The sequence below is a fragment of the Trichoderma asperellum genome, chromosome 3 (assembly GCF_020647865.1).
Source record: "Trichoderma asperellum chromosome 3, complete sequence".
Taxonomy (NCBI): Eukaryota; Fungi; Ascomycota; class Sordariomycetes; order Hypocreales; family Hypocreaceae; genus Trichoderma; species Trichoderma asperellum.
Window position 1 is genome coordinate 3814896 of NC_089417.1, and position 13045 is coordinate 3827940.

A 13045-nucleotide genomic window follows, 5' to 3' on the forward strand; every position below is an offset into this window, starting at 1 on the left:
CGCCGTCAACCAAGAGACCTAGGAGAAGCCCTACTAATTAGCTCAATCAAGACGGCTTCACGAACACCGCATGCGATTGCGTAAGTACAAACCGGCATGAGTCGCGCACTTTCAAGCTGGAACAAGGGCTATTAATATCCTTGTTTGTCAGTTGATATCATGTGGGCCCAGCAACCGCTAGAAGATCCCGACGACTCCGTTGAGGGCTGTAGCCCGGCGTTTCAATTTCAATACGAGGTTGGCAATGCGTAGATCACTCTCTCAAGACCCGAAAATTCGCAGCGATAGCCGAAACCTCTAACGGGCAAGAGGCTCGGCAAAGTACGGCGTGTAGATTGATGGGCGATCCGTTGCCGCTTTCTTGCTAAGAAGTAATCTCAGTCGGCGAAGTAAGCACATGTGATAGCGCTGCCGTGCGCCCTGACTCGCGATAGTCACCAGCTCACAGCTGGCTTTGATCACCGCAGTTTTGTAATAGTGCATGTATACATGTGATTGATCATTCCTGCGTCTATTGCGAACCCTAATTGCCATTAAATACTAACAATTGACCCGGGAGAGATATTACACCCACAACAAACAACATTTGAACACTATCATCTTCAAATAGATCTTCCTTTCTCATTCATCTTCAAACCATCAATCGCTTTTTTCCATGGTATAGGCCGGGTAGTCGGTGAATCCGATCGTTGGATCCTCAAAGGGCCCGTAGAAGCGAGACCTATCGTACTGAGCCAGTGGCCAGCCATTCCGCAGCCTCTCCACTAGATCGGGATTGCTGATGAAATATCTTCCGTAAAGTAAAGCATCATATCTTCCGCTTTCTATAATCCCCCATGAATTCGTATGGTCAAAACCGCCAGCGGAGAAGAAGGGTGTTTCTCCCCAGATGTCGCGGAACATTGACAAATCGACAGTAGGCAGGCCCCATGAATTAAGGAACTTTTGCTTCTCAGCTTCAGAAAAGATTTGTTCATATCGCGGCTCGATAAAGCTAACATATGAAAGCTTGGGATGACTCTTCTTTAGCTCACGGCATAAGTGGCCCCAAGTCTCAAGACGCTGCTCGCTGCGAGTTTGGTTAAAGAGGCCAAATGGACTGAGTCGGATGGCCAAGTTATCTTCTCCTACAGTCTTGGCCAGCTCAGCCATCAGATCAAGGACAAACTTGCAGCGCTTCTCAGGAGTGCCACCGTATTCGTCTGTTCGCTGATTGATATTAGAGCTCAAGAACTGCTCCGGCAAGTACCCATTCCCGCCATGGAGCTCCACGCCATCAAAGCCGATCTCAATAGCTGTCTTTGCAGCAGCGCAGTAGTCCCTGATGGTTTTCTTAATGTGGTCCACTGTTAGCTCAAGTGGCAGGTGATCGCTGTACTTGACGGGAGTTGAATCAGGCGCAGGATACATGAAATATTCGTTTGCATCATCCCATGGAATGCTCGACGGCGCTACAATTGGGGTTCCTGTGAGCTGTGGGATGTTGGCACGGCCAGAATGCCAAAGCTGTGCATAAATATAAGCGCCTTTGGCATGAACTGCATCGACAACCTTCTTCCACCCTTTGGCCTGCTCTTCCAAAAAGATTCCCGGAACCCCAGGCATGCCATTTCCCTAAACAGCTTAATGTCAATACTACCCTGTCTTTGCTTTATTCTCAACGCCGCTCTATATGGCCTCTGGGGGATGACATACTTCCAGTGAAGGTGGAATGCCTTCACTAATGAGAAGCCCTCCATCCGTTGCCCGCTGTGCATAGTAATCTGCAATGAGATCGTTGGGAACCCAGATGCGATTTGGATTCTCAGGCGTCGAAGTATGAAGAGGCGTACCACGGTTCCTCGTCAAGGGGGCCAGGACGACTCGATGCTTGAGAGTGATTTTCCCATTTGCAATCGCGAGCGGCTCAAACAATTTCGAATCCTTTCCAACGTAACCTTGAGAACCCATTTTAGACTGTGCTGCGTGATGAATACTTTGAACAGTTAAGTTGAATGAGAGTCAAGTAAGACAAATGATATTACCCAATGTAAATACGACCTGCACAACTATTTGTTCGACAGAGTGACTCGGGGAGGCCGTGCCAAAGTGAAAAGGAGGGCGGCGCTCATAAGTCCGACAGAAGGGAATGCACCCCTGGCAGTCTTCACAACCCTAAGCTGTGCAAATAACAGAACTTACTAGCAATTGCATCTATGGCCCCGTTGACCTAGACAGAAGCCGAGGGCTGAATAGCGAAAAGAGCATAGCCAACCTTTTGACATGGGTTCGAGAGAAATTTGTTGCAGGGCGCTCCACCAGACTCCACAGCGGTAGCATCGTAGGTCAATGCCTTTCCCAAAGTACACGATCGGTTTTCTAATGGGCAAACGATCTTCATGGCGGCGGTTTTAAACCATGTCCTTCTCCATGATGGCGTTGCGGTGTAACTTAGGTATCAGTTCGTCCATGCGCCCCATGCCCCCTCCCCCAACTATCTCAAGGACTTGAACCCTGTCAGAGTGCTCTTGTCGAGATGCCTCGTGCAGGATACTGCGTAACCGAAAGGTTTCGTTTGAGAATCATGTAATCGCAGGGTCCATGACTAGTATATGCCAGCTGGTCTGCTTAGTGTGCTGTTGATTGGCAGCCTTTGCCTCCCGGGAGTCTAGAGTCGTTTTCCGATTCGCACGGGGACACTTTCCTCACCGTTTCCACCCCTGGTTGACATTTTTCAGACAGCGCCATGCTTGTCCTAATTCATCTGGCCTTGGTAGGCAGGTCCACAACGGCTCGGGTCCCTAGCCCGGTCCCACTTTGGATGTCATATTCGGCAGCTAGCTATTCAGCTAGACGGCATATCGCGCTCACCAAGGACCCAATGCAATGCGTAAGTGTCTGAGGCTGACAGGTTGTAGGAGAAGTGGATGGAACTTAGTGTAATCGGGAGTGCCACATGGACAGGGATATTTTTCCTTTCTTTTTTCTTCTTTGAGTCTTCAGGTCCAAACGAATCTAGTTGCAACCGGATTAGCCCTGTTGGCCTTTTATGTTATGATCTCCCTCCCTCACGACATAGTGTGTTCATTTAACTACCGGTAGTCGCTCCATTTTCGTTCGGCACTTCTCAACCTGTTCTGCAAAGCTGTAGGGTCATGAAGTTTTGCCCATCATGAGCTTCCCCGGTGCTGCTCCGCCGCCCGAAGGCGTTATCCCTGATCTTGCCCACCCGCAAGATGTACTGAGAACTGTGAACTATGTCACACAAGCGCTGACAATCTGCTTCGTCACTATCTTCGTGGGAATACGATTTTATGCCAAAACCAGGTTGCTAGGAGGGGGCTTTACAGCAGATGACTGTGGGTTAATGTGTATCAAAGGGGCACACGCGCCAGCAGAAGCTGACTTGAGGAAATAGACGCGACGTATTCGGCTTATGTATGCAACCTAACGATGCTTCGAAGATGTAATATGGTGGGGTCTTGAAGGCTAATACGCGGATTAGGTACTCATGATAGGGTACTGCATCACTGCGTGCTTTGGTAAGTGTTGTCTTTGACCCTTTATCCTTCACAACTTCGTATCACGACCCGCTCATGGTGATTTAGCTGGTTCACATGGTGGAGGTCTAAACATGTGGGAAGTCTCCAAGGAACAAGCTCAATTATACTTTAAGGTAAGAGCCATTTCGAAACTCTTCTCCACGACACCTGCTATATGAGTCTAAAGATTACTTGAAAGTCTTGCTATGCCGCTACGATCTTCTACGCCCCGATGGCCATGACCGTCAAACTGGCCCTGCTTATTATCATCATCCGAGTCTTTGGATCTGTCCACCGGCGAACCCTCATCGGAATCTACATCTTTATCGGTATGCTCGTGGCATATTACGTCTCCGGCTTCTTCATCAAAATCTTCATCTGCTGGCCGATTCACGCATACTGGGAGGGAGATACCAGCAAATGCTTGGACCAGAGCGCTATCGTTACAGCCGACTCTATAATCAGCGTGATTAGCGACTTAGCCATCCTGTTACTACCGACACCCCTTACCTGGTCACTCCAGCTGCCTCGACGAAAACGATTCCGCGTTGCAGGGTTGTTATGTGCTGGCGGAGTTGCCACAGGCTTTAGCATTTATCGCTTAGCAATGATTGTTGATGAGGGCAAGTCTACAAACATGACGATGGTCTTTATCAAAGTCATCTTATCGGGGTAAAGTCTATCTATCTAATAATTACAATCAAAATTATGAATGACGAGGTTAACAAAGTGCTAAATCAGGAACGCTGAGGTTGGTATCGGCTTAATATGCGCCTGTCTTCCAGCCGTCAGTACCCTCTACGTTCAACGCGCTCGAGGCTCCTCATACTTTAAGAACCCCGGCCAATCAAGCGTCAGCGGCCGCGGCGAAATCATCTTGACGAGATCATATCACGTCGATAGATCGGCATTAGACAAGACCATTGACGAGAACGCCATCGAGTTGGGCCACGATGAGACTGGACTGGTGGCCAATATCGAGACTCGAGTCCATGCGAATGCCGCAGAGAGCCATCACTCTACTCGATCCGACGAGACGCTATGATTTCTTTCTTTCTTTTGTTTATTATATAGTCAAAAGCTTTGCAACATTTTTACATTTTAATTATAAGATTTTTAGGTTTATGAGCGGATATGAGCGAGGACTTAGAACGAGACTGGGCTTCGTTTTTGCGGTCGGATACAATTTTCGGAAATCTAATTATATACCAGCCTTTTCGTTAGACAAGCGCAATCAATAGTATCGTATTAGCCTATTAGAGCCTATCTATGATAGAATATAGACGAAATGTTCTCGTTGGACCCATAACTCGGCAACGAAATCTTCATCTAAGGGGGTGGGAAATAGGCACATGTACCTACTTACAGAAGGTCAACGTACTTGATAGGATTTGCTTTGGCTTGCACTGCTTCGCTTCAATCCGCCGTGCAGATGACCATGTCACGACTTACAGAGCCCCCTGAACGTCATTTCTCATTGCTCAGGCCCGTAGGTGGTGGAACACCAAGATTGGGCAAGTCCTGCAAGAGAAACCCTCAAGAGGAAGGTCTCGTGGTCCCCCCTTGCCGGTACCCCAGGTAGGCGTGCCGTAAGCCTGAGAATGAGCTCGGAGAATTCGAAATTCGGCGTCAGCAATTGGCGCGGCGGCTAATCATGGGCACAGTTTCCCCGTGGGCCAGGACATGCCGTGTCGATGAAAGTTTCACAAGGCCTTGATATTCATACTGCACCAGTTGAGTTTTTTTTGGATGCTTTGCCTTGCGATACTGTATAAGCTGCCGTTTCGACATTTTAGGCTACGATCGTGAGCAGAAAAAAGCATTTTCTAGGAGATATTATATTAGTAGTAGTAGCAGAGAGCAGGGATCGCTAACAGCAGCCTTTGATTGGCTTCGGTAGATATGAAGTTAGCCATTATTTGCTGGTCAATGTGACGTTACTGGTAGAATGCTGCAGGGAGATATAGGACATGCTTGCTTGCTGGATACTGCTGAAAGGCTTGACACCAGACGCCAGGCAATTATACGACATCGGCAGCTGGTCTGAACGACACTTATCACCTTGGCTAGTCGAGGCTTGCGATTGATATTGAGAGACACACTCGCTATATGCCGGGTGTTAACTAAAAGAGTTCGAGAATACTCATCCTTTATATCAGGTGTCCTCCTCAGCAGCGTCGAATTTCAGCTAGCAGGTGCACCCCACGGAACCCGCCCCCCCCCCCCCCCCCCCCCCCCCTTCAAAAAAAAAAGCCAATATAGGTCCATAGGTACTCAGCAAACCTTCTTATAGTTAATCTCAATAGCGCATTAAAAAAGAAGGGGTTTTATTAAATAAATTGCCTGAATGCATTGGAGTAGAATCCTCGAAGGAGATACCTGTCAAGAGTTTTTTGTTTGCCACGGAACGGTCAGAGCAGTATTCGGCAACGAATCACGGCATTTAAAGTAAAATATAATCGCAATATTAACAACTGATCATCTAAATTGTCTAAATGAATGTGGTGAAGTGAACCTATATATCTACTAGTCTCATTTTATCTGCGCTCATCTGATTCATGCCTTATTGCTGAGTCTATTCTTCTTTGATTCTTACTCCAATAGACCTGCTGCTACGGCTTTGAATGAGTTGGATGGTGACAAACATTGGCTAAACTAGAAGCTATAGTTGTAGTATTTAAATTGCGTTGATTCTGCCATGGCTCTCAAACCTTCGATTTAGTAATCAAAAGCGTAAAGAATCGATATTCTCAAACATGAAATCGTAACTGGTCTCCCTATATGTATCGTTTTTGAGGCCGTTCTCTGTCTTATTAAACCACAAGAGCTGGTGACCCTCCGTCCACTGGGGCCAAAATACGTCTACATTACTGCCATTATTGGGATCCCCAGTATAGAGAAAATTGATGTAGTATTTTCGGCCACTGATTGTAGGATGTTCGTCATTAGAGTTTTCGAAGAGAACAGGGATATCTGACCCGTGCATAGTGCCCATAGGGTTGAGGCCGAGGTTGTAGTTGTATGAGGAAAAATAGGACCAGGAAGAGATTTCAGGTAGTTCCTCAAAAAGAATTTGAAGTGTGATACGCCGCATTAGATTAAAGACCATGTCACCAAGAATGGCTGCAATCCTCCTCTTACCCGGATAGAGCTCGTAAGGAAGGTTACTCCGAAATGGGCTTCCGTCAGAAATTTCATCGCTATAAGTACCGACAAATTCACTGACCTGGTCGCTGGTAGCATGGCCAAAGTAATATTTCGAGAGATATGTAACGATTTTATCATCTGTGCCCATATCGGTTTGAAACAAGCTAAAGGGTGTTCCTTCATCTTCTTGCGTGCCCATTATTACTGGCACTTTATGAAATTTCCTTTGCCTTGCTAGTGCATCCGGGCTGTCCGTCAAGACCGTGCAATCTGGCCTCGGCAGATATGACAGTGCAAGAGATGGATATGAGAAAATCCCTGGGACCGAGTTGGCTGCAGCGGTAAAGTTGTCATTGTGTAATTTGCGGAGACAGCTTAACGAGTCCTCGTTCTCGCTCTCGCAGCCAGCCTTCTTGACAACTGCATCATAGATAGCCTGTCCCTTAGGACCATCTAAAGGATCGGTAGGAAGAGCGGTACCAGAGTTCATAATGGCACCATGAAAAAGCTCCCTACCCTTGTAGGTTGCATTGCCGTCAAACAGAACTAGCTGATCGAACACCGATATGGCACCAGCAGACTCTCCCCAGATTGTGACTCTCCCTGGATCACCTCCAAACTCTGCAATATTATCGGCCACCCATTCAAGCCCCATTCGCTGGTCACGCAGTCCTGCATTACCACTTCCTTCACGAAGAATCTCTTCTCCCGGCATAAAGCCCCAGCCGCCAACGCGATAGTTGACTGCTACAAAGATAAACGGTTGATTGAGTTGCACTCCAGTCTTGACCAACTCGGTACCATCAAACCCAGTGGTGCTCCCACCCACAAAACCGCCGCCATAGATCCAGAATAATACAGGAAGATTGGCGCCAGCTTCAATACCCTCGGGGCGTTGAACAGTAATTGTCAAGCAGTCCTCGTCAAACTTTGTGGGCTTATCACCGGCGATATCTTTAAAAACAGCGTTTGCAACATCGATTTCTGCAAGAGTAGCTATTGTATCATTCGTATCGGCAAATGGACCAAAGACGGGTCCCTCATGGCATGCTGCAGCTTCCTCTGTAGCATAAAACTCTCCAAGGTGTGTCGAAAGTCTGACTGGTGGTCTGAAGCGTAAATCCCCGATTGGTGGATCAGCATAAGGGATGCCTTTGAAGGACTCGACCTCTCCATCGGTCGAACCAATAATGGTACCAGATGGAATAGTGACATTCGGACGGCCGGCCTGGACTTCTGCCTCTGCAGCTGGAGCCGGTACAGCTCCAGCTATTGGCAGCAGTCCCACCGTAAGAGCTGCGAGAGTAACCACTTTCATAATAATAAATGAATCGAGGAAAGGCGGCAGAAGTATAATTTTATTAGACTATACCACAATAGCCTTGAGCTATGGGCAAATTGTTGTGGGTGCAGATTTCGTAGCTCAGCAAGAGGAACAACCTTGCCCTTATATAATTGGACTTAGTAACGTATCTCCTTCCACGGTTATACGTATGTTCTCAAAAAATGGGCGCCCCAATAACTCGTTTCCTGAATATGATAACACGATCAGACTCAGATTATGAACCAAGACAAGTAGTTGGCAATGACTTACAGTATGTTGTGTCACACCTTGCTAGCTCGGCTGCTTTTTGAGGGCAAGTGAGGCTGACTCAGTAATATTGCTGTGGGAAGTCACACCAACAGATTCGGCACTTACTAAGGTGCACATCCAGTGGCTTTTCATGTGAAACCTGATATCAATATAAGCTGAAAATATGAGAGTGTTCCACTGAGTGGCATTTTGATCAAGTGATATTCTTCTCTAGCACGCTCTATTACTTATCTTCGATATAACTTATACGAATGTGCAGATAGGCGGAGGCTGGTGCTTTATTACTCATATAATCCACATATGTAGTCTTTGTCTAAGACTTTAATATGCGTATATTTTGTGATAACCTCAATCATGCAAATTGGATAATACTACATAAACTTATGATAATATTCTCGATCAAATATCCCTGAAACAGCGTTACATATGGAATATGAGGTAATACTCTCCATCATATGAGACATGTGATGATAACTGGTGCATATGATCTAATACTGTACTGCTTATAAACTCTGTGATAATACTATGCTGAATCACATTGCATACACCGCTAAGATTTTTCTTTATGGAAGAATTTACAATGCTACCGCAGAATTCAAGATGGTTAACACACTTAGTGTCATTATCTCTGAAATAATTGTAGTACAGAAACGGCTTGATAAAGACACAGCGATCTGTATAAACATCTACAGTAATACATATCAAGGTAATGTGAAGCAGCCAGGTGGACTAGGATAATATATTACAATAATACGAATGATAAATTAGTAAATGCCTAATGCTATATTGATGACCCGCTGTTAATGTTGGAATCTGAATCACGAAGCAATTCATGTCTTAGATTTTCTGTTTCACCCACACCGCCCGAGGGTCAGCGGGGCTGCCCTACTTCTCTCTCACTTTTTTGGCGAGTGTGTCGCCTTTGAGGCTAATAAGTAGTAAGCTTATCAATGGATATCTTATGTGAGTAGAGATTTAACTGAATCCCACATGTTTTTTATCCGTTAGCGCACAATGCTTGCCGATGACATTAGGAAGAGCCTGATATACATGAAGACTATGCTTGCAAAGTGTTACTCAACATTAGAAGTCGGTAAGCAAAATTGCCTTAACCGATATGCAAGGTATCGAGCGGTTCCAACTAAAGTCAATCGCTTAACGAGGCTGAGCAGATTTACCGCAAACGCCTGGGCTATAGATGAGAATGCTAACGGCCAAGTTTAAATATTCCCTCCTACATCTACGTATCCCAATCTTTTAGGTACATGTAACCTTTTGTTTAAACACCTTACTCTTATTTTATAGGTAGCTAAACATTATTCTATTTCGCATATTTTCGTGAAAACATTACATTCAGGAGTATTTGTGAAGAACATGCTCGGCATTTAGTGGTGGTTAGTTTAATTTATAAACTACACTCAATTTAATCAACTAAATGCCCTGTGGGCTATCAAGCATATATGCGACATTGAACTTCGCAAGTATACTAACTAAGAGGGGCTTGTTCTTGCTCTGGTTTAATGACAGTATATGAATCTTCAAAAAGTTTACTGACGAAATCAGCCAGCATAACGTCGCTGCCTTTAGCAGCTATGAATCCAACGGCGGCAGGAAGCTGTTCTGTCTCTTGCGTGAACTTTGAGATATATGGCGTGGTACCGACTACACATCATAAATTAGTAAAGCGTTAGAAGGCCGGAAAGAAAATTTGATCGTCTATAACTCCTATTTGCAGGACACAGATTGCGGTTGTTACTCACCAGGAACAATGAGCTCTGGACATTGAGCATAAGGGCCTACATTATAAAAAAAGAACCCCTGGCCTGTAAATTCTTGTGGCCCGCTCTTATACTTATCACGATAGTCTGGCTCACCATTCGTCCAGGGGAGAACGATTATACTGCTAGAGTAGCCATCCCTGGTAGGCGGCATAATATGCTCATAGAACCAGTCGTGGTATGTTTTGAGAAGTCTCTCACCCTCTGCCTTCTGCTCTGCTGTTACGGTCGGTGTATAGCCCCTGCATAAACGTTAGACGTCTTTACCAATTCTATGCATGCATGCCACCTTACTTACACTTTAAATCGAACCTGTGGATTGAGAATTGGTGGTTTGCCCATCTTTTCCGTGTATTCTGTGATGAACGGTTTGAGAAGTCCTGTCCACTGATCACGGTTGGCTGACCAGTCGAAGGCGTGGTGAAAATACTTGCTGATGGATTCGTCTGTTCCTACTGGACGGGTTCTTTTCCATGTGTCTGCGAGATTGATATTTGTACGATTTGTGCCCAAAAAGCTTTCAACGCGCATGACAAAACTCTCCATGACTCGCTGGCTTTCCTCATGATGAACTGGCCAGTAGTCGGTCAAGCAGATTAGCTTTGTCGGCTTCTATTCATAGCAAGTTTGTTAGCAGTCGGTGAGAAGCTATAGGTCAATTGCATACCTCGTAAACCTTGCCTTCTGTCTCCGCCGAGCCGTAGAGCGCTTGTGCGAGGCTCTTGAACTCCGTTGCCGTACGGGCAAATCCACCGACTGTGTCCCAATTGCTAGGTGATAAATATGTCAGTAAATGTAATTGCATAAATAATATGCATTCAAAACATACGAGCTGTACGGCACTACACCGGTGGTGTTTGCGGCTCCAAGCGTAGGCCTCATTCCGAAAATTCCTTGAGCTGCCGAAGGGGATCTTATACTCCCCAAAGCTCCGAAGAAAGTTAGCAAATTGCTATTTACATACAGTAATCATATATCTTACTATCTGTGCCCAAGGATAAGTCAAGCCACGTATAAGTGGAAACAGCGGAAGCACTGCCAGCACTGCTTCCGCTGGGGGTGAGATACCCGTCTCCGCGCGGATTCCAAGGTCCATGATAGTCGACCCAGTCACTGGTTGGCCATTCCGAGTCCGCGAATTGTGTAGTCTTTAGCTTCCCAACAATCACAAAACCCAAGTTGATAAGCCGCTTGACGGTTTCTGCGCTTTCTTCTCTGGCTGGATAAAGCTCGGTGTACGCGCGAGAAGAAGCTCCTGTCTTGAGCCCTTTCAAGTCTATAATGTCTTTAATGGCTATCCTCAGGCCCGCATATGGCTTCTCGCTTGATTTGATATAATATAGGCGAGAGGGTACGGCGACAGTGAGAGCTGATGGAAACTGTTCCCCGTACGCAGAAGCATCTAGAGATCGAAAGCTTTAACAATGATTAGCTCTGGCCATAAAAGGCGGGTATTTCAGGCTCAATACTCACCCATCGCCATCATCTGGAACTGTGGCCACTATAAAGGCATCTGCAGTATCTGGGTACAGCCGATAGGCTTGGTGAAGCTGGCCGTAATGCAGAAAATAAGGACCCTGAGGAAACTGGGCTTCCGCTACGCCATTGTAGAATAGACGTATATCGCTAGCCCCAAGGCTACGAAGAATATCCTTGTCGTTTCCCGTGAGTTTACGGTCAATTTCGGTCGTCTGGATAATTATGGTCCCAATGAAATCCGGCGACCAGACGTCATCCTTAGTCCTGAAGTCATCCAAGATGGCCTGGAGCACACTCGCGTTAGGAAACTGACCATCAATCGTAAGTATGGTACACGCTTCAGCAACCGTATCACGGTCAAAAGTTGGTATGTCAGATTGAGAATCCTATGGATCATTAGCAAATGATCAAGCTTGCAAAACGCACTAGACCTCACAGAAGGGGTTAAAGGGTGCATGTAGTACGATATATCGCCGACTCGGATGACTGTCGACACAACCTTTCCAGCCATGGCTTGTCTGTAGAAGATGGCGAATATTGCTGCGAGCAGTACTGGCAATAGAGCCATCTCATGGGCTCAAATCCCACGTTCGGCTTTGCGACAAAGGAGGGGGGAAGTGATTTTGGCAGCTGCTGCGGCTGCACGAATGGAATGCAAGTCGGGAACGATAGAAAAAGCTAATGTACTCAACGACGATGAGAAGGCGGGGGGGCATCAGAACTCCCAGAAATTGAGGCTCTGTGGCGAGGGTATGTGACAGCGTGCTTCTGGGGAATTGTATCTCGGGAACATGTAGGTACATATAGTGTTGGTAACATGGATGGATTCACGTAGATTAATACGAACTAAAGTGTGGCTGCACGGGCACCAAGTTTTGCCAAAAATGACGGCCCGTGCATATATGTATGCATGCCTTGATTTTATGATTCCCAACAGATTGGGAAAATGCCAACTGTTCGACCAAGAAAGCAATACAAAGAGGAGTGGAGGTTAGTGACACCAACCTGGTACTCGCATCTTCCTCTGCAGTCTACATGTAATATAGCCTACCTACCTCATGCAATAGGCTAGCGCAATGATGGTTACAAACATGAAGGCTTTTATATTTTCTCTAGTGTACGCATTCGCCTTTCATCTCTGCGGGGACAAGCATAGGCATTCCGTTTCAAACTACACCTCTTCCGAACATGGAGTTCAAGCCTATTGAGGTTGAAGTCACCTATGAACATTCCAGTGAGAGCACAGACGATTCATTGTTCTTTCTTACTCTTTAAAGCAGCTCTTAAGTATGTATTTACCATGGTGTATACAGCGTTTTATTAAGCAAGCCCGGGCTAGCATAAACAAAATTTCATCTCTGGAAGGTTCCAAAAGAAATCGGCGTCCCGGAAGAGCAGTGGAAATTGATGGACTTCAAGTTACGAGAGTTTTTATCAAAAGTATTGCCGGCAAAGGGGGTGGCAAATGTGGCAAAAAAAAAATCGTTCGAAGAGTTGGTCTTCAATACATGTTAAGAATGTATCAC

The 13045-nt window shown here is 46.0% G+C and overlaps 4 protein-coding genes across 5 annotated transcripts; 1 reads left to right on the forward strand and 3 right to left on the reverse strand.

Annotated features, from left to right (window-relative positions):
- Positions 1-447: 447 nt before the first annotated feature.
- On the reverse strand, positions 448-2568 carry TrAFT101_005845 (uncharacterized protein). The gene is made up of 3 exons (XM_066127596.1): positions 1696-2568; positions 575-1614; positions 448-523 (listed from the first exon to the last, which is right to left on the reverse strand). The coding sequence occupies exons 1-2, from the start codon at positions 1948-1950 to the stop codon at positions 640-642; spliced, it is 1230 nt and encodes a 409-aa protein (XP_065983708.1). The 5' UTR covers positions 1951-2568; the 3' UTR covers positions 448-523; positions 575-639.
- Positions 2569-2995: 427 nt separating this feature from the next.
- On the forward strand, positions 2996-4823 carry TrAFT101_005846 (uncharacterized protein). 2 transcript variants are annotated; one of them, XM_024902535.2, is made up of 6 exons: positions 2996-3338; positions 3398-3417; positions 3485-3521; positions 3588-3655; positions 3721-4193; positions 4263-4823. In XM_024902535.2, the coding sequence occupies exons 1-6, from the start codon at positions 3152-3154 to the stop codon at positions 4564-4566; spliced, it is 1089 nt and encodes a 362-aa protein (XP_024760353.1). In that variant the 5' UTR covers positions 2996-3151; the 3' UTR covers positions 4567-4823. The 2 variants fall into 2 exon arrangements, with proteins under 2 accessions (XP_024760353.1, XP_065983709.1); XM_066127597.1 differs by lacking the exon at positions 4263-4823 and having other exon boundaries at positions 3721-4241.
- A 1303-nt stretch (positions 4824-6126) lies between these two features.
- TrAFT101_005847 (uncharacterized protein) lies at positions 6127-7986 on the reverse strand (the record flags this gene model as incomplete). The annotated part of the gene is made up of 1 exon (XM_024902536.2): positions 6127-7986. The coding sequence occupies one exon, from the start codon at positions 7984-7986 to the stop codon at positions 6247-6249; it is 1740 nt and encodes a 579-aa protein (XP_024760354.2). The 3' UTR covers positions 6127-6246.
- Positions 7987-9748: 1762 nt separating this feature from the next.
- TrAFT101_005848 (uncharacterized protein) lies at positions 9749-12030 on the reverse strand (the record flags this gene model as incomplete). Its single annotated transcript, XM_066127598.1, has 8 exons — positions 9749-9924; positions 10023-10282; positions 10339-10652; positions 10708-10810; positions 10870-10969; positions 11023-11456; positions 11514-11905; positions 11956-12030. The coding sequence occupies 8 exons, from the start codon at positions 12028-12030 to the stop codon at positions 9749-9751; spliced, it is 1854 nt and encodes a 617-aa protein (XP_065983710.1).
- Positions 12031-13045: the final 1015 nt, after the last annotated feature.